Below are 27,500 nucleotides of genomic sequence, written 5' to 3'. Positions count from 1 at the left end.
GGTTGAAAATGGTCAGAAGAATCACGAAAAGAATGGTCTTAACTGATCTTGTTTCCTGATTTTATAGATAGTCAATTCTTTATAGTGAGGCAGATTTGCACCGACTCGCAGGGGTGCCCTTTTAGCTCGGAAAAGTCTCCTGATCGCTGATTGGTTGGACAAGATAATTCTAACCAATCAGATAGCAGGAAACTTTCCCGATCTAAAAGTGCACCGCTGGTGAGTCAGTGCAAATGCGCCTCATTAAAAAGAATTGAGTATAGTTTATTTACTTCGAGCTGCCTACCTCTCTATGTTAGATTCAACACCATACCAAAGAATGGGTTTGGAATCTGTCTTGAAAAAAAAAAAAAGACAAAATAATAGAGCTCCTCCACATATCTCTCCTTCATTTAATATCTGATCAGTCTTGTGAAATTGTGGAAATACTACTGGTACAGTAGACATCTTACAGCTCCACGTTGTAACAGGTAACGCAAAAAATAAACAGCTGTAAAACAATACCTGAGCTTGTAAACACGTGATCAATTTATTTTTTATTAATATTACGTAGTGCCGTTTAGCAAATAACAATATTTTCCTTAACACCACTTCGTAAAATTAATAAAAAAAATGAAATTTTAATCACGTCTTTATAAGATCAACTACTGTTTTACAGGCAGCATTATCAAGAGTTTCTCTTTTGCTAAACACAGTATTACCTATTAGTGCTACAATGTACAGTTGGCGTCACTAATTCCGGTACACTGACGTCTCCTTAGCTTCCCGTAAAGTGTACCGGAATTAATGAAGCCAACTGTACATCTGTCAGATGTCTCCACAGTCCATAGCTTCCCGTAAAGTGTACCGGAATTAATGAAGCCAACTGTACATCTGTCAGATGTCTCCACAGTCCATAGCTTCCCGTAAAGTGTACCGGAATTAATGAAGCCAACTGTACATCTGTCAGATGTCTCCACAGTCCATAGCTTCCCGTAAAGTGTACCGGAATTAATGAAGTCTACTGTACAGTTGGCTGCAATAATTCCGGTACGCTGACGTCTCCTTAGCTTTCTGTGATGTGTACCGGAATTAATGAAGCCAGCTGTACCACATTTGCTTGAATTAAGTTCGGGGAAGTGAAGTGGCAGATTTTGTATGTTTCCCCCGAGTGGTTGATAACAATAGTAGAGCTTTAAGCGTTAATTATTCAGAGTTAAATAATAAAAACAAACTTCATAGGGAGAACGGGTTCGTTGGTTTCCACTCCAACGTTCTTTCTACCCACAGGGTTGTGGTGGCCGATGTGGTAACGTCCCTGACTGGTGATAGCCAGACTGGGATTCGAGTTCAAACTCGTTAGTTTCTTTGGTCGCTACAACATCCCCATCCTTGTGAGCTAAGGATGGAGGGTTTGGGGGAGCCTATATGTCTACCTGCTGAGTCATCAGCAACCATTGCCTGGCCCTTCTTGGTCCTAGATTGGGTGGAGATGGGTCTTAGGCGCTGATCATATGCACATATGGTCAGTCTCTAGGGCATTGTCTTGCTTGATAGGGCAATGTCACTGTCCCTTCCCGCTGCCATTCATGAGCGGCCTTTAAACCTTTAAATTTCCATGCTGATTACATCACGGACGTTGGGGAAAATAGAATTGTCTTTCTGCCCCCCTCCCCCCTCTTGTACTGGGGTGCGTGTCTCCATTATTCAAGGGGAACGTATGTGAAACTCGCCTGTCTCCTCCAGCAATGAAAATGTAAAACCAGCTTCACCAGAGGGTTTGGAACCAGATAGGTGAAGGTAGCTAGATGTAACAAATTGTTTGTAAATACTGCTCAATGTGAGTTCCGGTATATAGTTTCGTGTTATGATTTTTAATTGGGATGGGAGAACCGAGGTTTTTGCAGTTTGAATAAGAAGGGCGTTTGAAATTATAGGAAGTAGGTAAGTGTTGAAATATAAATTATGTGAATGTGCAGTATTTGTGCGTGTTTGTGTTTTTATGTGTATATGAGCATTCTTAGGTACGATTAGTTTTTAATGTTGATACATTAGAATATTGTTATTATGTAGGTGTGATGTGTACATATAGAAAACGTTTCTGCTTTGTACCGGAAAACCATTTATATTCAATTTATTTAATAGTTTTTGCTAACTGTTTGGCCATTTCTTTACTGTAAACATTGATTGTTTGTTTTTACTGACGACTACAATATCTGTTTACCATTTATTTTAGTTAACTTATGTTTTTCCAGCCTCAGTCGTGTAAAGGTTGGATTTTAGTCTTTTGGCGAGTAGTGAAAATTTGTACACTTAAAAATTTGCCGTAAAAAGAACGGTAAAAATCCTGGAATAAATTTTGCTACATATTTACCGTTTTAAAACAGATATAATTACGTAAAGGAGTGATATTACGGTCACCAACCCGTAAAAGATAATAACAAGGTTGGGTAAAAATTACGGTCGCCTGTATTTTATGGAAATACGGATGAGAACAGTTTATTTTTTTACGGAGAATTTCTGATTAAAATTACGGTTTTTGTTTAAAGTGCATTTCAAGTTTATGGTAAACGATAAAGCAAAACCATCTCCTTGTGGATTCTGAATGAGGTGTTTGGTCCTTCGATGCAAACTTTATTTTCTTGTGACTTGGCTATGTCAGTGTTTTATTAATACAAAGACTTTACTACTTAGCGATTTATTATGAGATAAAAAAAGAAAAAAAAAACTATCCATTAAAAGATGGAAAGATATCGTTTGGCTGACATTGTGTTTAAAGATAAGTAGGTATGAATTAAATTTTATGACCATTTGACATTTTATTTTATTACCTCCGCCAACGAAGTTGGGAGGAGGTTATGTTTCCGCCCCTGTTAGTCCGTTTGTTTGTTTGTGAACAACTTCCTGGCCACAATTTTACTCATAGAGAAACTTTCAGGGATTAATTGTTATGATGAGACGTGGAAGTTATTGAATTTTGAAATTCCTAGGTCAAATGTCAAGGTCAAGGTCGAGCAAAAGGCCGATAAATGAGCTGCCGTGGCGTAGGTCTGCATTCAGTGTTTTTATACATTTAGAAGTGTATGTTTATGTAAATGAATGGAACGACATATATGTGGCACCTTTGTGTATGTTTCAGTAATGGTTCCTCTTTTTTTTTTTTTTTTTTTTTGAACTAGAAAATAATATCAGTCCCTTGTCTCTCCATCTAATGATTTCACCATGGCTCCCTACTATATTCTTATATAATATTATGCATGCTTCACTGAAGAGTAATAGATTGTTGTTTCTGGCTGCTTTTAACATATTACACCACTTGTGGATTTGTTTTCAACTTTGAAGACATGATTTACATTATTTAAGAATGAATTCACAGTAATGTTTCTCATAAACTTGGGTGCTTATGTGTTTCCTAGTTTTGAATTCTGTCAGAGCTCTTAAGCTTCCTAGGCTCTCTGTGAGTCTACATCTCCTTCCTTTTAACTTCCTTAGAAAATCACTCTTTCAACCAAACAATTGTCTTTCATTTTTCACCAAATGACTGGTCCATGTTAAAGCATTCTGTTCTCTACTTTCATCTTTGCTCATAATTTTACATCTTACACACACTAAGAATCTTCTCGTGTATTTTTCTTTGATTTGCGTTCACCATCCGCACTTCACTTCCATATTGGAGAGTCGGCTCATCAATAATTCCTTCATACATTTCCCATCCGGGGTACCTGACACTTCATCATCTTTCGCTATCTTATGCACCTCCTCCTTCCGACTTCCTTGCTTCAGTTCTGTTATTCTACTCTACTGTTTTCTGGCGTCAGTCGTTACGTCTACTACCCAATTACCAACGCTTATCAACCAGCCCCTTCCTCTACAATCCATACTACATGAATTTTGCTTTCTTTTTCTGATTTTTAAGTAGTCCCATAAACTTATTCCTGCTCATATATACTATTATTATTTTTTTCCTTTTTTTGTTACAAGATTCATCAAGTTTCCTTCAAGTCTCAATTAGTACTATATCACATATGAAAACATCAGCCATCCCACACGACCTTATCATATTTTGACTCATATTCATTTTCAGACCTACTTGTCTGCTTTCTCTAATAAAAGTTTCTATCATCTTATGCAATTCCTCCCATGATTCATTAAGTACACTCGATTCTTTGCCACTTTTTGTCTCCCCTCTATTTTGTACTTGCATCTTCTATCTCTGACTTCCAGTTATTCTCCTAATTTCATATTATGATAGATGGTTTTTTCTCTTAGCTTTCACTTCACATAACTTTTACATCGAAAAGCTGATAACCTCACCTTTATCCTAGTCTAAATCTACAGTTCGGTGTCTTTCCAGTATTTAATTGCTCTTCTTATAATCTTAAGGGTCACTTCCATGTCCATTATCAAACCTTTATTAACCATCCCCTCTAGGTTTCATTCAGTTGTAAGGCTCTTTTATTGTCAAAAATACTGCCAGTATCAATCGAAGATTACATTCAATTGAGACCTCATCTTTCAGTTTCGTTTCCATCTTCATTTCTATAAAGTTTCCCTCCGAATTTCCCTTCCATATTGAACGAATTCTTACCTTTTATTATTGGTAGTAAGTTGGTCAGGGCACCAGCCACCCGTTGAGATACTACCACTAGAGAGTTATTGGGTCATTTAGCTGGCGAGACAGTACGACATGTGATCATTCTCTCTGGTTACGGCTCATTTTCCTTTTGCTTACACATACACCAAATAGCATGGACTATTCTTTCCACATTCTCTTCTGTTACCAAACAATTCTTCTTTACTTAAGGGGTTAACTACTGCACTGTAATTGCTCAGTGGCCACTTTCCTCTTGGTAAGGGTAGATTGATTGATTGATTGCTTTAAAGTTTAGGCATCCTGACGGTAAGGGTAGAAGAGACTCTTTAGCTATGTTAAGCAGCTCTTTTAGAAGAAAGACACTCCAGTATCAAACCATTGTTCTCTGGTCTTGGGTAGTGTCATAGCCTCTGTACCATGGCGTTCCACTGTCTTGGGTTTGAGTTCTCTTGCTTGAGTGCACACTTGGGCACGCTGTTTTATCTTATTTCACTTCTTATTTTATTTTTTTTTTAAGGCTTTATAGTTTATGTATGAAAGATCCAGTTTAATGTTGTTACTGTTCTGAGAATATTTAATTTTGGAACTTCTCTTATAGTTTATTTATTTCCTTTTTTCCTTTCCTCACTGGGCTATTTTTCTCTGTTGGAGCCCTTGGGATTATAGCATCGTGTTTTTCCAAGTAGGGTTATAGCTTAGCTTGTAATAATAATAATAATAATAATAATAATAATAATAATAATAATATTATTATTATTATTATTATTATTATTATCACTTCCCTTCTATTTTTATATCTCTTCTTCTTTTACCTACCCTCTTTATTCTTGGCCATTTCATTCCTTGCTCCATTATATCGGATCCTAATCTTTCTTGTTATCACCTCAAGTCATGTATTTTTTGTTAAGTAAATTTTTCTTTTCTCCATCCAACCTCTTATTGCCCTCATTACCTCTTCCTTCCCTCAATTAACCACAAAGACTCGCCGTCATGAAAAGTTACAAACTTCTAATTCCCTCCTTCTATAGCCATTGCTTTTAATGTTACACACAATTCATCCGTTTTCTCCTCGTGCGCTTTTCTTACCTTTATATAAAAGATTTTGAGATTATTTCTAGTTTTACTTTCGTATCAATCAAAGAATGATCACATTTGCCTTCAGCTACTCATCATATGGCCATTGCATCTGTTAACTTGCTTTGCATATCTACTCGATTAACTCAATCTAGGGTTGTAGTGGCCACTGGCCTGGTGGTAGCGTCCTTGTCTGGTGATTCCCAGACTTGGGTACAAGTCCCGTTCAAATAATTCCTTTGGTCACTGCAACCTCACCCTCCTTGTGAGCTAAGAATGGGGCGTTTAGGAAAGCCTATAGGTCCATCTGCGGAGTCATCAGCAGCCATTGCCTGACCCTCGTTGGTCCTAGCTTGGGTGGAGAGGGGCTTGGGTACTAATTATAAATATATATGATAAGTCTCTAGGGCATTGTCCTGCTTGATAGGGTATTGTCGCTGTCCCTTACCTCTGCCATTCATGTGTGGCCTTTAAACCTTTAAAATCGCTTCCTCATCATTTTTGCATTCAAATATATGCATATAACAGATATTTTTTGGAAAATAGGTATATTTTGAATAGATGGTCTGAGAGATGTATTGAGAAAGAAAGCGTAATATAAAGGAAGTATAATATACAGGTGAATGCTGCAGTATTTATAGGGGTCTAGACACACTGTGGATGGGCGACGTGAAAGTGTATGAAGCGACTGATGCTGTGAAGTTTTACTGCACTGGTGTCTCATCCACGATTCACAAGTTACAAGATGACTGTTGTGTTGGTTTTCTCAGGAGCCACTGTAAGATTAAAACGCATAATGTTGAATATTACATATGCACACACACACATATATACATATATGTATATATATATATATATATATATATATATATATATATATATATATATATGTATATATATATATATATATATATATATATATATATATATATATATATATATATCTCATACATTGCTAGTCTACTGCAGGATAAAGGCCTTAGACATGTCCTTCCACTTGCGTCTGTTTAGAGTCCTTCTATGCCAGTCTATACCCGCAAATTTTCTTAGCTCGTCAATCCATCGTCTTTGCTACCTTCCCCTGCTTCGTTTACAATCTCAAGGGACCCATTCTGGTATTCTTATTATCCCACTATTTTATATCATTCTCATTATACGTCCTGCACATGTTCATTTCTCTTTCTAAAATATTGTTAGAATATCCTCTACTTTAGTTTGCTCTCGTATAAATGTTTCTCTTTTTCCGTCTCTTAGTGTTATTCCCATCCTTATTCTCTTCATAGCTCTTCAAGTTGTAACTAGCTTATATTCTAAGGCTTTAGTAAGGCTCCAAGATTCCAATGCATAAGTTAATACTGGTAGGACCATCTGATTTGATATACTGTATATATATATAGTGTATATACAGTATATGTATACATATATACATATATATGTATATATATGTATATATACATATATAAATTATATACTTATATATATGTATATATACATATATATATATATATATATATATATATATATATATATATATATTTATATTTATATATGTGTGTGTCAGTGGTAGGAATAAGTGAAATGCTACGTAAAACATGTTCGTTGCCATTGGGGTTAGAATTCTGTGTGTTGTGTACACATTCGTGCACTTGTCCCTGGCTGGAGTAATGGAAATTTTGAAGCGCCAAACTCTTTTTATTCAGTAGTTGGCAGTTTGATTAGCTAATAACCTTGCATGGGCCACCGCGCTGCATTGCATATTTACCAATCATATTTTTCATATAAATTCTTATTTAGCCGTTTGAAAATCTGCTTCTGTTTGCATAAACTTTAATCTATATCATCTGAATTTAATTGAATATCAATTTGACAGACTGGGATGATGTCAGGCTTTGGATGAAATATTATTTAAAGATTATGTATTTTTCTATATAAAACACCACTTGCACAAACTCTATAGTGTTTACAACACTTTGCAAACGCTAAAATCATTGGATTTTTACTCAGACACCCTTTGCAATGTTTATAACGATTCCATAAGGCTGAAATCACTGGCATTTTTCCGCGTACAGCCTTTGCAATGCTTATAACGCTTCCAAAAGGCTGAAATCCCTGGCATTTTTCCGCGTACAGCCTTTGCAATGCTTATAACGCTTCCAAAAGGCTGAAATCCCTGGCATTTTTCCGCGTACAGCCTTTGCAATGCTTATAACGCTTCCAAAAGGCTGAAATCCCTGGCATTTTTCCGCGTACAGCCTTTGCAATGCTTATAACGCTTCCAAAAGGCTGAAATCCCTGGCATTTTTCCGCGTACAGCCTTTGCAATGCTTATAACGCTTCCAAAAGGCTGAAATCCCTGGCATTTTTCCGCGTACAGCCTTTGCAATGCTTATAACGCTTCCAAAAGGCTGAAATCCCTGGCATTTTTCCGCGTACAGCCTTTGCAATGCTTATAACGCTTCCAAAAGGCTGAAATCCCTGGCATTTTTCCGCGTACAGCCTTTGCAATGCTTATAACGCTTCCAAAAGGCTGAAATCCCTGGCATTTTTCCGCGTACAGCCTTTGCAATGCTTATAACGCTTCCAAAAGGCTGAAATCCCTGGCATTTTTCCGCGTACAGCCTTTGCAATGCTTATAACGCTTCCAAAAGGCTGAAATCCCTGGCATTTTTCCGCGTACAGCCTTTGCAATGCTTATAACGCTTCCAAAAGGCTGAAATCCCTGGCATTTTTCCGCGTACAGCCTTTGCAATGCTTATAACGCTTCCAAAAGGCTGAAATCCCTGGCATTTTTCCGCGTACAGCCTTTGCAATGCTTATAACGCTTCCAAAAGGCTGAAATCCCTGGCATTTTTCCGCGTACAGCCTTTGCAATGCTTATAACGCTTCCAAAAGGCTGAAATCCCTGGCATTTTTCCGCGTACAGCCTTTGCAATGCTTATAACGCTTCCAAAAGGCTGAAATCCCTGGCATTTTTCCGCATACAGCCTTTGCAATGCTTATAACGCTTCCAAAAGGCTGAAATCACTGGCATTTTTCCGCATACAGCCTTTGCAATGCTTATAACGCATCCAAAAGGCTAACATCACTGTTTATTTGCCTCCGGAATTCTATTCTTAAATCGAGTAACTAGCTGACGATTTCATTTTATGTAATATCAAGTTTTTCTAATCATACTATGTCTTCGTGAAAGTTAATAAAGCATATTTAATTCAAATAAGTTAATAATAAAATAACACATGATTAAATAATTAAATGAAGCTTAGCACGAACTAATGATCTTTTCCAAGGTTATTAAATCCTTTGACGGAAAGACCTAAGAGATTATTGATTTTCACAATCTGTTTCTTTTCAACATTTCGGCGAAATTGGTTACCGTTCTATTTACATATCAATACATGACATACCTTCCTCCCAATTAAGAAAAACATAATTTCTTGCAAATTAAACGCTTTGCGGGGGGAGAAGATCGAGAGGGAAGCAGAGAATTAGATTGTGGAGATAAGGTGAAGGATGATATGTAGAGAAAGAGGTTAGGTGGATAGAAGGCAACTGGAGAGGGCGCATGAGGCAGCCGACCCCTTAATGTAGGGATAACGGTGGGGGAAGAAGTAGATATTATAGTCACATTACAGCCATGTCCAAAAACTGGAGTTTTTTTTTTTATACATTTAGCCAAGAAATATTAACCATAAAATGTAACAAAGGTCATTAAACGAGAACGTTCTCTTCGGCCGTCAGCGGATTGGATACACTTCCATTGAACTGTTCAACCGGCAGATGTTACGTTTTCCGTTCAAAAGTTCAATCTTGTTACAAATCCTTCTCTGTTGAACATGTTGTCATATAAGTATCGTTCCATAGTTTATATATAACTTATCTATTTTATCGTTCTTATTGTAATTACAAAGTATTGTACGATACCCTCATTCGAATATAATCAATACTCTAATCATTACTCAACATTTCATGAGATTTTGTCTTCCGTTCAGCTTTAACAAGCAGTGTACTCGTAGTTATGAATCAGATGGCACATCAGGCAACCGACCCCTTAATGTAGAAAGGTATTTAGAGATCACTCCTTCCCCTTGATATTCATAAGTCTGTTAGAAATATGTATTTTGCATTCCTTATTCTTCTTTTAATTAATTAGTGAAACTATTTTCATCATAGCACCAAATATTTCATGGCTATTTCTCCATGAATTATTGTTCTTTTGTTGTATTTGCAACTGATAAAATAAGGAATAGCTTTTTATTTCTTGATTTAGAATTATAATTTTTTTATCCGTTTTAGCGAGTTATAAGTGACAGTTTGTCTTGACGTTTTGTACTCAAATGATTAGCGTTCTCTTGCTGGAGGGTACACTCGGGCACACTATTCTATCTTTTTTCTCTTCCTCTTGGTTTTTTAAGTTTTTATAATATATGAAAATTCTATTATGATTATATTCTTTGTATAATATCCTATTTTAATTGTTCATTACTTCTCTTGTAGTTTGTTCATTTCCTTATTTCATTTCCTCACTGGGCTATTTTTCCCTGTTGGAGCCCTTTGGCTTATAGCTTACTGCTTTTCCTACTAGGGTTGAAGCTTAGCCAGTAATAATAATAATAATAATAATAATAATAATAATAATTAATAGATCCTTTCATGTTTTTATTCAGAATTGTTTGTTTAAGTGAAACTGTATTTGCTTATGGCCGAATCTTTAACAATGTATTTGCGTTACCACTGGTTTAATTACCCACTTAAAACTCTATATGTTAAGGATTGTTTAAAGAAAAAGAGGAAATTGTAGACATTTTTTATTAAACATATATAAAATATTATTACAAATTCTACACACAGCCTAATACACATAATATATAAACATCTTTCAGAAAGCTTAATCCAATAAGTGAATGATGATGAAAAGGTTGTTTTTCTAACATTATTTTGGTCTTATTTTAACGGTGAACTGGCGAAGGGAGACAAAATGAAAAGTTCAGGTATGCTCTCTACTTTCACTTTATAATATTTCAAGTTCATTAGTCTAATTGGAGAAACCACTCGGTTGCTGGTTTTTGTAATTGATATTGTTCAAATATTGTATGTTGTCCTTTTGAGTATTGTTGGCTAAGCATGGTAATGTGTTACATAAATACATGTGTATATATATATATATATATATATATATATGTGTGTGTGTGTGTGTATATATATATATATATATATATATATATATATATATAGTGTATATGTATGTATGTAAATATACACACATATATATATACATACATATATTCATGTATGTATACCATATGTGTTTATATATATATGTGTGTGTGTATATATATATATATATATATATATATATATATATATATATATATATATAGTGTATATGTATGTATGTAAATATACACACACATATATATATATATATACATACATATATTCATGTATGTATACCATATGTGTTATATATATGTGTATATATGTATGTATATATACACATACACATATTCATGTATGTATACCGTATGTGTTTTATATATATATATATAATATAATTATATATTAAAGTGTAATTATATAAACAACTCTTATCTTCATTCCATGAGCATGGCATGCTGCGACGCATCCATACCTCACTGGAATCATCAATGTTTTTGGGGAACCACATGCCAATTCCATAGTCTGATCGCTTTCCACATCTCGAATTAACGGACGATTATTATGCGACGCATCAGCCATTCCAGATAATCACTGCCTAAGAGCGTGGAGACTTGGTGTGTTTGTGTTTGTGTGTGTGTCTGTGTCTTTCAAGAGTGTTGCTTGTGTGCTTATAATAGTTCCTGCCCGTAAAGCAAATTGTGAACATGAGCGAATAGTCCCTCGGAATTCATCTTAATGTGATGGGGACAAAAATTGCAATTTTAAAATTTTTTTGCATCTACATGCATACACAGGTTTAAAGGTTTTAAGGTCGCTTATGAATGGCAGAGGCAAGGGACAGTGACATTGCCCTAGCAAGCAGGACAATGCTCTAGAGACTGACCATATATTATATGATCAGCGCCCAAGCCTACTCTCCACCCAAGCTAGGACCAGGGAGAGCCAGGCATTGGCTGCTGATGACTCAGCAGATAGACCTATAGGCTCCCCCAAACCCCCCAACCTTAGCTCACAAGAATGGTAAGGTTGCAGACACTAATGGCACTAACGAGTTTGAGCTTTACTCGAACCCCCGACTGGCGATCACCAGGCAGAGACGTTAGCAATCAGGCCACAACAACTATCATAGATAAAGAAATTGTTTTAAAATTTATAAGAAGAGTCTATGCCTATTTAAATATTCATGTCAGTTATTTCTTGAATTTTCTATCACTGTTTTGTAGAGTCGTTGAAAATAAAGATTCGTCTGTCTCCACTTGAACCTTTTTCATATTGTTTGACCTTAAGATCGGAAAGCTTTCGTTTCCCTCAGTTATACTAATCTCGCTTGAACTTTGTTCTTCAAACAGACTTTCCTCCTTAATGTATAGAGTACGTTATTTACTCTCATGTGTATTTCTCGAATAGCAATGTGGCTTAGTAAGTAATAATAATAATAGTGATAAGAATGATTTCGAATAGATCTTAGCTCGCAAACCTTTGCTTACCCATATTGTTACTTTTCACACATAAATATGTATGTATATATTTGAATATATATATATATATATATATATATATATATATATATGTATATATATATATATATACAAGATATTACCTAGCTTAAGCTTTTAAATTTCGCCAGTTCCGTTCTTTCAAAATCATTTGAAAAGTATATTTTGATAAATATATAAATCATATCATACATACACGATATTACCTCCCTTAAGCTTTTAAAGTTTCGCCAGTTCCGTCCTCTTTCAAAATCATTTGAAAAGTATGTTTTGATAATTTGTTTATCATTCTAATCTATGTAAAAGAACTGAGCATCCAGAAAACTTGCTCATGCATCGACGTATCTGCGTGCATTTTATTGTATGTGATGTCTGATCTGAAGTCCGTTCAAACAATTATTGAATCTTCATCTTCATCATTAAGTCCGGGTCTTTACAATTAACTTTCAGAAGGACACAACAAGACATACATTAACTTATAAAATTAAGTTAATAACACATATATATACAACTTTGTTATATAAATTAATAACAAATAATATATCCGGCAAACTAAGTAACATGTACATATGATGAAATGTAATAAAAAAAAAAACCTTATCTACAGAAGTGTCTACGACAGATTAATAAGAAATTATATATATAACTGTACATAATTTGGAATGCGTTTGGCACTCAGGTGATATAAATATAACAATAATGTATTAAATTAAATAGATTCCTCAACATATACCTAATAACTCCTGAAATAAGGTCATGTTTCTTTCTTGGGTTTTTCGTCTGATAAGGCTGCTTAAATTCATTTTCCTTTTCAAAAGTCTTTTTTATGACTATTTCAGTTTCTGCAAAGTACCTTTTAACGATTGTAATAAAACTTATTTTCTATATTCCCGTCAATTTTGGATCCCCGATACCCACAAATGTATTATGTTTTAAGTTTTGGAAAACGAATCCAATTCATATAAGGTGATTTAGAATATCATTATAGCAATAGAATATACTTAATATGTTTAATTAGGGACTTTATAAATCCTTTGTAATCAGTCATAAGTCAGAAGATGGTATATTGAACCTTTCATATTCATATAATGCTCTTTTTATGACAATTGTAATGTGGGTAACAATTTATCTATTATATATCAGTATTTGACGAATTCAAAAGATATCTGTATGCGTTATCATCGCATTTATTACAATTGGGAGCCTTTAGGTTCATAAATACTGATTCTCTCATGTTCATATTTTCTTATCCAATTCAGTCGTTTGAAAGCGAGAAGTGGGTTCATTTTCACTAACAATTTTACCAATTCGAGCACATCCTCAGTTTTGGTATCTATTTACAGAAAATAGACAGAAACAACGATCTATGTACATCAATCCAACATGAAAAATTGATAATGAAGAAATCCGTATGTTAACACCAATTAATGTACAGTACATAAGACACAGTGAGCAGATCTGCCAGTGACGGTTAGAACAACTTGGAAATCGGGCATTGTTCGTCTTAACCAGGATCCATAATATTTCTCAAACTCATTATTCGTCCATTTGTGTAGTCTTGTTAAAACGTACATTAACTCAAGAGGACGATTTCTTCAGCAGTTTGGATATAGAGGTCTTCGAGTCATTTGAAATTCTGCACGCAGTGAACGCCATCTTTTCGTAGAAGCAAAAGAAATGAACGCCTCTTGAAGGTTTTGCTTGATCGGGGTTAATCTAAACTCTGATTTGATTGATAAGGAAAAGCGTGAGATTGTGGTGGTGTTGGGGGTGGGGGGGGGATAGGGGGATAAAAAGATCAGGAGTGAAAATAACCATCAAATCTTCAAAGGCAATCGACGTTCAAAGACGGCTATCTTAGCGAAAGGCATTAAAGACTAAAAGAGACATAAATGATTGAATTATGTTTACCAGTGGATCTCTCTCTCTCTCTCTCTCTCTCTCTCTTTCTCTCTCTCTCTCTCTCTCTCTCTACTGGATTAAAACGAAAAGATCTCTTCGGTCATTTAACCTGTCGTTTACAGAAACAAAGATGAAAGCCACAGTGGATCTCTCTCTCTCTCTCTCTCTCTCTCTCTCTCTCTCTCTCTCTCTCTCTCTCTCTCCCCCTAGAGTAAAAAGGAAAAGACCCCTTGCCTCCTTGGATCGCTTCGGTCATTTAACCTGTCCCTTACAGAAACAAAGATGATGAAAGCCACTTGGTTGTCGTCCTTCCCACAGATGCGTTTGCTCTTGTTATATTTACAGCTGAGGTTAAGTTTTCTTCCGCTTTTTTTTTTATTTAATACAATGGGGATATAAAAGTTCCTTTATCCGATGCGAGAATTTGATTAATATTTTGTTTTCTTTAACCTCCAAGTAAGTATAACACGAAGCAAAGAACAGCGGGGCGAAGGTAAAGCTAAATACAGACATGCATTCGTCACAACATCTAATTTCAGATTTTTTTTTTTTTTATTTTAGATAACAACGTATAAGAGATGGCTCGCTTTTAAGCCCTGTGAGAGTAACTCTCAGCGAACACTTTTCTTTATAACCTTTTTTATCGTAATAAGTACTTTTAAGTACAACGTAGAGATCCAGATTTACAATTAACACCCAGAATATGAATACCAGTGAACGTATTTCAAAAGAATAAACTACGATCCCATTGGTGCTTTCAAGATCGGCGGCTCTGTGGATTAATATTGTGCTTGAGTCTTCCTCGAAAGGTATGACACAGTGCTGCCCACCTCGGTACCGTAAAGGGAGTCCTAATTGCTGTAAAACCGCTGTGTGGAATGAACTGTAAACAGATCCAGCTGCAGGAGAAACATTGATTAATTAACTATGCCTACCGGTTCGAACCGGGAAGTATTGCGATATTTCTGCGCATAACGAAATGTTTGTAAATACTCTTTCCCCAGTTTTGCTGTCCAGGGAATATCTGGATCGCTAATCAATGGTTTCGAAATTTGATTCATTTTATTGAACGGGAAGAACTTTTTACGAATTTATATTTGACGTTGAATCGGTAGACATATTTCACTTATTTCCTGTCACCTTAAATAACATCGAATAGACATCGGATTAAAAATACGCTTATGAATGTTCATCATGACACAAGCACGCGCACGCGCACACAGACATTCGTTTCGCACGCCCATATTCGCACTGGGGGCATTTAGTCCGTTCGACCGAAAGAACCTGGCGCCAATCAGGGAAAAAAGGAAACCACTTAAATCACACACATGGACGGAACTCCACTTAATCGGAAGTATCAGATCCAAGACTAAGATTGACCTTTGTTCGCACTCTTTATAAGTGAACTTTCGTAGGGAAAGTGAACCAAGTAGAATGTCTAGGAAAACTTATTATCTTCACACACCGAAGTGCCTTTGAATGTCTTTTGAGTTCCTATAAGAAGCAGTGTTTGTCCCCATTAACAATTATGCTAATATCGCACCATTAGAATTGATTAAATTATGATTTGTTATTTTTACTTTCAGTATTGTTACTCAGTCTTTGATGTTTATCTGCAGCATAATGTAGTCAACATTGTAGAGGTATTAATTCCCTCTTCGTGCATACGTTTTATAAGTAAATATCCACAAATATAAAGTTTTGTGAATACTCCTTAGATCTGAACTCCTTCATAAGTATAATGACTTTAAAACACTAGAAAAAGGCCTTAGAATTAGTAATGGTAAAACTAACGCTTAGAATTGACCAAAAATGTAGAGTGAATTCTAGAACCTAGAGCTGTCTGCAGTCTGATAAGTCTAGGGATGATAGTATGGTTGATTGACACTTGGAGTTGATTAGTGTCGTCTGTAGGCGTCAGTGATTGTCCTTTCTTCGACCCGCCTCTTGGCTGTAGAGTCTCAAGGTCTCGTAGGCAGGAGGAGGGATGCCTGGCTGTCCATACACTGCAGAAGGCACTGTAGCAGAGGCCGCCGATGTGGAGAGTGATGATGAGACGTAAGAGCTAGTGGATGTTGGGAAATGATGTGTGCTGAAGATGGGTGAAGGGGGGCTCTCGTAGACGGCCCGAACTTTGGTCTCGGACATCATCGTGGGCGTGAGACTCCTCGGTGTGTCGCAGAAGGTGGTGCTGAAGAGGGGCGTCGTACACAGAGGGGAGGAGGACCTTCCCTGGCAGGAAGGAGTTGAGGAGGAGGTGGTGATGGCTGTGGTGTGGACGCCGACGGGAGGATTTTGAGACTGGGAAGTTGTCACCAATTCCTGGAGGGTCTTGGCATCCATGATGAGCTCTGGCGAGAGACTGCTGTAGTCTGGGGGAGACTCGTATGGAGGAGGAGAGTCCTTCATCCACTTTTTCACCACGATGCCGTGGTTCTCCGTCAGGTAGGGGATGTGGGCCGTCTGAAAGATAGAAGAAGAATGTTTTTAATAAACAGTACTATACCAGAAAATGATCAGATTCATCTTGTTATTGACATAAATGTTTTGAAAATAGAGTAATGTTCTGACTAATTAAGCACAATGTCTTTGTAACATGATTTATTCACTATTATAATTAATCTAGTAAGTATGAGAATCTTAAACTACTATTTCGGAAACCAACAGGAGTATGACATGATAAAAAGTTTAAATTAATTGGAATATAAGTACTTTGGAGGAACCATAGTCAACATTTTTTAACCTGAGATGGTCATAATAGTAAGGTCAATATCTGTCTATTGAATTTTCAAGGAGAGTAGTGCGCGCGCACACACACACACACACACACACTTTAACGTGGTGAAAGTATTTGTGTAACGCCAAGATCAGCAAACTGTACTGTTCAGGGAAACCCATACTAGGTTGGTTTGCGGTGAACAATCTGACGAAATCTCCTACCATCACTAATCTGCAGTGGCCAGATTGGTGATAAAACCTGGCCATAACCCCGACATGAATTGCCATGTCTGAGGCCTTTGTCTTACAGTGGACTAGACATATATATGTATATATATATATATATATATTATATATATATATATATATATAGATATATATATATATATTATATATATATATATATATATATATATATATATATATATATACATAGATGTAGATATATATATATATATATATATATATATATATATATATATATATATATATATATATATATATATATATATATATATATATATATAAGGAAAACGTACTATTTCGAGTTGAGTTTTTCGGTAGTTGTCACCACACGATGAATAATTTTTGTAAATGAGTTTCACACGTAGGGAAATGTTGGCACACAGAATGAAGGTTGTTGGTAATGCTTTGACGGTATGTGACATCTGTATGAGATTGCTCTTAAAGCTCTTTATGGAAGCACTCGAGTGGAAGGGTTTTGATATGTCCGATTACCCGAGGTGATTGGCTGCTGGATTTTCCAGATTGAGCGCTCTCAGGTAATGGCTTTCAATAAGAGGCAGATTCAGTTCAGACATGTTTTTTTTTACTCAATAAGTGTTTGTTGATTCTCTCTCTCTCTCTCTCTCTCTCTCTCTCTCTCTCCTCTCTCTCTCTCTCTCTCTCTCTCTCTCTCTCTCTCACTCTCTCTCTCTCTTTCTCTCTCTCTCTCTGTATATATATATATATATATATATATATATATTATATATATATATATATATATATATATAGTATATATGTATGTGTGTGTGGATGTGTGGATATGCGTATTTGTATGTGTGTATGTATCTATCAATCTGTATACATACATACATACACACACATTTATACACATGCTGTTCACTCTACCCTTGTCGGCAATGATGCTCTGCCAACAAGGGCTTTTGCTAACTGATGTACAATATAAAGATACGAAAAGCTTTGAAGACGCCTGGTGTGGACCCTTGCATCCGATGTTTTGTCTACACAGTGTGTTCACACCATCGAACTCCCTTGCCCTCGTACCATTATGCATTTTTGTATTTGATAATTCATCTAGATATATTTACATTCGGCGAAAAGGGAATGATGATGAATATCAATATTCCATTGATGTTTTTTAAACGTCCAATTGAACGGAGTAGCTAAAACGGTAACGCCTTCAGGCCCGGCGTCAATGACCTTAGATGTCAGGATGCCTGAAAACTTTAAATCATTCATTCATTCATTTAGGCAGGTTTGTCAAAGGGCTAACAATCCTTTTGGGTTAATAAATCCATGAGCAGCATCGAAAAATAACCGACAGTTGGTTGGAGTCGACCCCTTCCTCAGGCTCTGCTTTATTCGTTTCTGATCTCGAATCAGAAGAAAAAGAATCTTGAACCAGATGACAATGAAAAGGAGAAATGGCTAGAGTAAATCAAGTTGATTTTGCACTTCAAGTTATAGGGAACGTTTTTATATCGTCATCCATATTCATCTGCACCGAATCGTCTTCAACAATGAAATGTCTTCAACATTGACAAGTTATAAGGAACGTTTTTATATCGTCATCCATATTCATCTGCACCGAATCGTTTTCGACAATAAAATGTCTTCAACAGTGACAAGTTATAGGGAACGTTTTTATATCGTCATCCATATTCATCTGCACCGAATCGTCTTCAACAATGAAATGTCTTCAACAGTGACAAGTTATAAGGAACGTTTTTATATCGTCATCCATATTCATCTGCACCGAATCGTCTTCAACAATGAAATGTCTTCAACAGTGACAAGTTATAAGGAACGTTTTTATATCGTCATCCATATTCATCTGCACCGAATCGTTTTCGACAATGAAATGTCTTCAACAGTGACAAGTTATAAGGAACGTTTTTATATCGTCATCCATATTCATCTGCACCGAATCGTCTTCGACAATAAAATGTCTTCAACAGTGACAAGTTATAAGGAACGTTTTTATATCGTCATCCATATTCATCTGCACCGAATCGTCTTCGACAATGAAATGTCTTCAACAGTGACAAGTTATAAGGAACGTTTTTATATCGTCATCCATATTCATCTGCACCGAATCGTCTTCGACATTGGAATGTCCACAAAACAGTGACAAGTTATTGGGAACGTTTTTGTATCGTCATCCATATTCATCTGCACCGAATCGTCTTCGATATTGGAATGTCCACAAAACAGTGACAAGTTATATGGAACGTTTTTGTATCGTCATCCATATTCATCTGCACCGAATCGTCTTCGACAATGAAATGTCCGCAAAACAGTGACAAGTTATAAGGAACGTTTTTGTATCGTCATCCATATTCATCTGCACCGAATCGTCTTCGACTTTGGAATGTCCACAAAACAGTGACAAGTTATAAGGAACGTTTTTGTATCGTCATCCATATTCATCTGCACCGAATCGTCTTCGACATGAAAACCAGCAAAACAGTGAAGAATCTTGTGGTTCAATATTTGGTTAATTATTGACTATTTATTGCTCTCTTGTGACCAAAGTGTCTGGGGTAAGATTTGTAATGTATCCTAGACGTAGAGTTTTATCGGTTAGATTTTAATTTCTTCATTCTTTCCCTCTTCAATTTTTCTTACATGTCTTGGTGTATAGATTGTAATGAAAGAAAATGCCTGCAGTTGTGTCATAGTTACTGTTATTATCATTATTAAAACTAGCCAAGATGCAACCCTAATTAAGGTGGCAAAATGTCCGAACAGGGAAAGCAGACAAATGCTGGAAAGATGTGTAGACGTAAAGCATAAACTATATATGAGAAATAAGAAAAATAGATTATATCAAGATAGAAATAAAGAAGTAACATAAACTATGAAATTAGACTTATATAGACCCGCTAGTTCTTAATGGACGTATATGCAAGTATTTGAGTGTATGTATCTTCTTCTGATGACCCGAATGTTTGTTTTATAAATTTCATTGGTAAGAAGAAATGGAAGAAACGGAAAAAAAATATCTCATCTAATAGCGAGCTTATTGAGAATGGAAGGTTGCACCTTACTAATAGAAGCAATAAAATGGAAATTCATTTGGTATTTTAATGAGAAAAGTTCTCTCTGGCTGAGGGCCAAGTTTGTGTGGAGGATGGGGAAAATGGTTGTCATTTTTTTTCCACCCTACTTTATGAACAGGAAAAAATTACGGTTGGCCCAAAAGAGACGGAAAAAGTTTCAGGAACTGGTGTAGTGGGATGTTTTTGGGGAAGTCCTTTTGTGTGTCACCTTTTGTAGACTAATTTGCATTTATTAAGAGGGACACTCTTTGTTGATTTGTTTTCAAATGTGGTCTATTAGTTGGTGGTGGTTTTGTTTGGATTATATGGGGGAATTACGAACACACACACACTGCTCTGATGATAGTTTTTACGTGTCCATACATACATACTTACATACATACATACATACATACATACATACATACATACGTATACTTTAAAAAAAAGTCGTAATATTAATCGAAAATTCTCCTTATAGATATACTGTTCTTAGCCTCATTTCAGCAAAATACAGGAGACCATAATTTATACCTTACTTTGTTATTATCTTTTACGTTTTGGTGACCGTAATATCACTCCTTAACGTCAATATATCTCTTTCTAAAATAGTAAAAATCCTGGAATAAATGTTGCCAGGTATTTACCGCTTTTTATGCCAATTTTTAACAGTGTACATAAGGATGAAAATTACGAATATAACACTGGATGAGCTTTGAGTATGTATCAGACCACGAAAAGAAAAGTAAAAGAAAAATTGTTGCTTGTAGTATCGGCTTACTGACATCGTCGAACTCAGTACGATTGAATTACTAACTCCAATCAAGTTTTTTTTCACTTTTGCTTGCGTGGCTTGACACAGACAAATGTATGTGAATATGTATGTATGCATAGACATATGTATGAAGATTCATAGTAGAGACAAATTGATATTAAGATCGTTCCTAAGTAAATATTAGACTTTATAAAGAGATTTTTTTTTCATCTTTTTTTTCTTATTCTGTCTATAATACTTGGGTTTGAATGTTTGGCAATGAATCTGAAGTTGTGGGCCATCGAGTATGCCATTGTATTTATTTACATATAGATATATGTATCCAACAGATTTTATAGATTTGAGAACAAAGCCCTCAGAACACTATTGGGAGTTAAATGGCAGGGCAGGATTAGAAATGGAACTATAAGAGAGATTACTCAAGTGCCATATGTGGATGGGATCATGGTGAGGGGTAGGTGGAGATGGTTTGGGTATGTTCTTCGCACTCCCCAAGTGAGATTAGTTCAATAAACGTTCAACTGGGCTCCATAAGGCACTAGAAGAGTTGGAAGACCCCGGCCTACATGGCTGAGAACTATGAATTTTAAAGTAGGAGATGATGAATGGAGAATTGTTGATTTAAAAGCTCGAGAGAGAGAGAGAGAGAGAGAGAGAGAGAGAGAGAGAGAGAGAGAGAGAGAGAGAAGGAGAGAGAGAGAGAGAGAGAGAGAGAGAGAGAGGACTGGCGTAATCTAACTTAGACTGTGGGTCAATAGGCTTAGGGGGAGATGAAGATGATCATGATGAGATATATTTATGCACAGTATATGTACAATTATTGTTTACGCCATATGACTCTGACAGATGTTTTGTCAGCACTTTAAACATATGTGTTTTTTTACAACTGTTAGATTTTATATAAATATATGGCTCAAGATAAACATATAAGATGAATAATTGTACGCATTATTTTTCTACATATGTGTTTACATTTATGTATAGTTCCATCTTCATTTCGTTTACAAATCTTTGTATATTATCATTATTATTATTATTATTATTATTATTATTATTAAATGCTAAGTTACAACCCTACTTGGAAAAGCAGGATGCTATTACGCCCACGGACCCCAACAAGGAAAATGGCCCAGTGAGGAAAGGAAATAAAGAAAAATAAAATATTTTAAGTATAGTAACCAACATTAAAATAAATATTTCCTGTAAAAACTATGAAAAACTTTAACAAAACAAGAGGAAGAGAAATTAGATAGAAGTGTGCCCTCAAGCAAGAGAACTCTAACCCCAAGACAGTGGAAGACCATGGGACAGAGGCTATGGCACTACCCAAGACCAGAGAACAATGGTTTGATTTTGCAGTGTCCTCCTCTTAGAAGAGCTCTTAACCATAGCTAAAGAGTCTCTCCTACCCTTACCAAGAGGAAAGTAGCCACTGAACAATTACAGTACAGTAATTATTATAGCTGTTGAGTGTGATAGTCAGTATCATTAATGGGTGTTTTGCTTTTTATAAAACTATTTTATTTTTATTTGTTACATTTCTTAAACTTGAGATTATTTATGGTTAAAAAATTTTCTCTGTTGTGGTTTAATCTTTTATCTTTAAAGATGCTCAGCGTTTAATGTACTTTCATTTTCTTTCATTTATGTGAAATTTTATTTTGTGAACAATTTTCTGTGTTCATTGTAACTAGAAAATATGTACCAATTACGCGAAAGTATCCCGTACTTACTTTTTACCTCTTGTTTTTAGACATATATAGTATAATAATATATATATATATATATATATATATATATATATATATATATATATATTGTGTATACAGTTATATATATATATATATATATATATATATATATATATGTGTATATATATGTGTATACAGTATATATGTATATATATACTGTATATATATACATATGTATATATATATACTGTATAACATACATATATATATATATATATGTGTGTGTGTGTGTGTGTGTGTGTGTATGTGTGTGTGCCAATATTAGTAATGGAGAATTAAATACTTGAATGGCGCAGGAAATGGCAATTATAGATACCTCCATCATTGGAAAACATTTCCAATAGATTAAACGATGGTTTTAATTACTATGCATGACAATGTATTGAGAGAGAGAGAGAGAGAGAGAGAGGGAGAGAGAGAGAGAGAGAGAGGAGAGAGAGAGAGAGAGAGAGAGAGAGAGAGTTTCAAGAATTGTCTATAGTTACTCGATTGTAGGAAAGGAATTAGCATTCAATTGTGTTTTGGTAGTATTAATTAAAATGCACATTTTTAAGGCACACGCACTCCAGGACTATCTCTTTATACTTTTGACCTTTTCGAATTGTAGTATTTAGGAAGTCTTTTAATCCTATAATGATTTTCTTGTATCGGCGAGTCTCCTTAAGCTGGGTTTACGCTATCGAACGGTCTGTCGAACCCAGTTGTCGAACCTGGTTGTAAAACGGTTCGAAGAGGTGGAGTCAGCCACAAATGCATAAGTTTTGTGGACAATGAAGCCCCGCCTATAAAAGTCAGGTGAGAACATTCGAATCATTCGACGAACGTGTTCGACAACCAAATCCCCCGTTCACACGTTCGAACATTACTTCAAACACTTGTCTGTCGAACCGCGTTCGACAAACCATTCGACCGTGTAAACCCGCCTTGACGGCTTTTTAGTGCGTTCTCTTGTTGATTCATAAGAGCCAGTTTTCTACAGGAAACCGCCCCCCCCCAACTTCCATTTTTTTGTATGTAAATTATCCCCTACAACACAACCATATGTTTATTGACGTTTCTTTTGTTTTAACGTATCCTGACTATGTGCTTTCTCCACCAGACTAAGTTTTATTCATTTTCTCTTGTATTTTCAATTGCGTTATGGGGGAATATAGAAGAATCAGAATAACTATTGTTAACTAGAAGGGCACTTGGTAAAGTGCAGATCTCCGCCACGGCAGCTTATTTCTCATCTGCATGGATATACATACACTCAAATATGAATCACGTTTGATATCTCTATGACAAGGATGTCCAAACTTATGGCTGATTACGTGATATGGATATTTTGCTCGTCTTAACCTTGACCTTTGACTTTCAAGCTTTTTACATAACAGTTTAACCCTGCAAGTTTCTTTACGATTAAAATTGTGGACTGAAGGCTGTTCACAAACAAACACACACACAGACAGGGGAAGGGGTATAGCATAACCTCCTTCCATCTTCGTTGGCAGAGGTAACAAACAGTTGTTTTCTCCTATTTTTATGAAGAACAACAAATAAGCTTTTCATTAAAAAAAGTAATAAATGCTGAAGGCAAACTCTGAATAGTGACTTCTTTTGTGAGAGCGTTACTGCAGACTGGAAGTGTTATATCATCATCTTCCATGTTTGATCTTTGTTGTCAATTTGGTCTTCAGTGTTCAAGTGCTGTATCAATTAATCTACATCTCTCTTGGACAGTTTCAAGATCACATTAGGAGAAGCTATTGGAAATTAAAACGGTTTTGAGTAGGTTCTAAAAGATCTTAAACTACATTCATATTCGGATTTGAATATATGTCAAAGATTATATACAAATAGTATTAGGTTGGTATCTGATATTTTTATACAGGGTATGTACTGTTTAAACGCTTTAAATGTTTAAAGGTCAGTCATGAGTGGCAAAGGCAAGGAATAGTGACGTTGTCCTCTCGAGCTGGACAATGCCCTAGACTCTAGACTGAGCATATATACATATGATCAGTGTCCAAGCCCCCTCTCCACCCAAGCTACGACCAAGGAGGGCCAGGCAATGGCTGCTGATGACTTAACAGATAGACCTATAGGCTTCCCCAAACCCCCATTCTTAGCTCACAAGGATGCCCAAGCCCCCTCTCCACCCAAGCTAGGACCAAGGAGGGCCAGGCAATGGCTGCTGAAGACTCAACAGATAGACCTATAGGCTCCCCCAAACCCCCCATCCTTAGCTCACAAGGATGGTGAAGTTGTAGCGACCAAAGGAACTAACGAGTTTGAGCTAGACTCGAACCCCAGTTTGGCGTTTACCAATTAGGGACGTTACCACATCAGCCACCACAACCATTTGTGGTGTATAGGGATAGGTTCCGTAATACGCCAAAATCACTGGTAATGCCATCACTTACGCTTACTGCACAACCTCTAAAACGTTTACAACACTTCTATACGGCTGAAATCCAAGCAGGATTTTGTGCTCAGACACCTTCTTTAACTTTTACAAGCTCAAATCACCAGCAGTTATTTCCCCAGACAAGCTCTTTAACGTTTACAACGCTTTCAATAGGCTGAGATTACCAGCACACAGTTAAGAATTTGTATTAAAAAAAAAAACGTTAATAAATAACTGGCAACATTTATTCCAGGATTTTTGCAAGTTTAAAATCGGATATATTGACGTAAAATAGTGATACCACGGTCACCAACCCGTTAAAGATGATAACAAAGTAAGGTAAAATTACGGTCGCCTGTATTTTACTGAAATACGGCTAAGAATTGTATATTGTTACGGAGAATTTCCGATTAAAATTCCGTTTGTTTTTAACAATGCAGTTCTTTCCTCAGACAACCTCTACAGTGTTTATGAGGCTTCCTGAAAGCTAAAACCGCTTGCTTCAAAAATCACATGAACTCAATGAATAACCTTGATATATAATGTTAATCCCGCTCATGGCTCGAAAACATTTACTGGTAAACATGATATTATTGATCCTATGAGCTATAGATGGGAATTTTAGTGCTCCTTACTTCTACTTACTAAGGTACCAGTAGCCAATGGCTTTTCCTCCCTGGTCCTAATATAGGAGTGTGGCTTTGGATACTGATTCTATATTTATTTTATATACAGTATATATATATATATATATATATGTATATATGTATATGTATATATATATATGTATATATGTATGTATATATATATATATATATATATATATATATATATATATATATATATATATATATATATATTATATACACGCACACGTTTACTCTCAGGTACAATGGACTTACGATCGCTTCTGTCACTCATGAGTAACCTTTGAATCTTCAAAGTATAATTTTGCATTGTATATGCATAGTACATATATGGATACTTACAAAATTGAAAGTCAGCTTCCATAGCATTTTGAGAGACTTTTGTCATAGGTTATTGTCAGAAGACAGCTACAAGGCTTTTATTTTATCACCTCAACTTGAGATGTGTTTGCCAGTAACTAGAATTAATAACTATGGTTTTGTTGTAAACTTACAATCTTATAGTTGTATTGGTAATAGTAGAGATTCAGTGCACATCTAACGAGGTCTCGTTTTAACCTGAGGATTCTCTCAAAATTCAGGTTTTAGATTTTTACCACAGTCTGTCAATCATATCGTCATTAGTGTGAAGAATATTATTATTATTATTATTATTATTATTATTTATTATTATTATTATTATTATTAATTGCTAAGCTACAACCCTAGTTGGAAGAGCAGAATGCTATAAGCCCAGGGGCTCCAACAGGGAAAATACCCCAGTGAGGAAAGGAAACAAGGAAAAAATAAATATGCTAAGAATAATATTAAAATAAATATATCCTATATAAACTATAAATACTTTAACAAAACAAGAGGAAGAGAAATTATATAGAATATTGTGCTCGAATGTACCCTCAAGCAAGAGAACTCTAACCCAAGATAGTGGAAGACCATGGTACAGAGGCTATGGCACTAACCAAGACTAGAGAACAATGGTTTGATTTTGGAGTGCATAGAGAGATAATCCGCTAGAAAACATTACGACTCCTCGCCTACATAGACGGTTGATAATTATATTGGACTAATTAAGACACTCGAAGGCGGATATGGTACAGCAGGTCGAATCTGTACACTTAAAAATTTGCATTAAAACAGTAAATGTCTGGCAACATTTATTCCAGAATTTTTACCGTTTTAAAAACGGATATATTGACGTAAAGGAGTGATATTACGGTCACCAACCTGTAAAAAAATAGGGAAAAATTACGTTCGCCTGTAATTTACTGAAATACGGTTGAGAACAGTAGATTTTAACGGAGAATTTCCGATTAAAATTACGGTTTTTTCCTAACAGTGTACCTCAGTATTTCTGCTCACGTATTTCCAAACAACTTTCCTGTCATCTGTCCTTCTGTAGATTAAAGTGGTAGGAAGGTCCTTGCACAATAGTTTAAGGACCTTTAAGGTGCGATATTTGTCGGCAAGGATCCAAAAGAAGTCAGGAGATGTGTTCATTCGAATCGTGTGTCATCTTTGTAGAGTCCAAGAATAATTGAATGGGGAGGGGTTCAATCTTAGCGCAGGTCACGTACTACAGATAGTGTCCGGTGGAATTTAAGTGTACATGAGTTTCGTCCTTAAGTCATCGGTATTTTTTTGCATCTTGTTGAAAACGAAACATGAAAAATTTGGAAACTGATTTTATGAATAATGGGTAAGTAGTTTTTTATCCTTAATTTCTCTCTTTCT

The 27,500-nt window shown here is 35.7% G+C and overlaps 2 protein-coding genes across 2 annotated transcripts in view; one reads left to right on the top strand and one right to left on the bottom strand.

Annotated features, from left to right (window-relative positions):
- Positions 1-27,500, top strand: part of LOC137655617 (ribonucleoprotein PTB-binding 1-like) — a 599,803-nt gene that overhangs the window by 309,266 nt on the left and 263,037 nt on the right.
- On the bottom strand, positions 12,397-16,667 carry LOC137655616 (uncharacterized). The gene has a single exon (XM_068389527.1). The coding sequence runs from the start codon at positions 16,609-16,611 to the stop codon at positions 16,120-16,122; it is 492 nt and encodes a 163-aa protein (XP_068245628.1). The 5' UTR covers positions 16,612-16,667; the 3' UTR covers positions 12,397-16,119.

Source organism: Palaemon carinicauda, chromosome 16, assembly GCF_036898095.1.
Source record: "Palaemon carinicauda isolate YSFRI2023 chromosome 16, ASM3689809v2, whole genome shotgun sequence".
NCBI classification, from domain to species: domain Eukaryota; kingdom Metazoa; phylum Arthropoda; class Malacostraca; order Decapoda; family Palaemonidae; genus Palaemon; species Palaemon carinicauda.
This window is presented reverse-complemented; position numbering and strand designations above follow the sequence as displayed.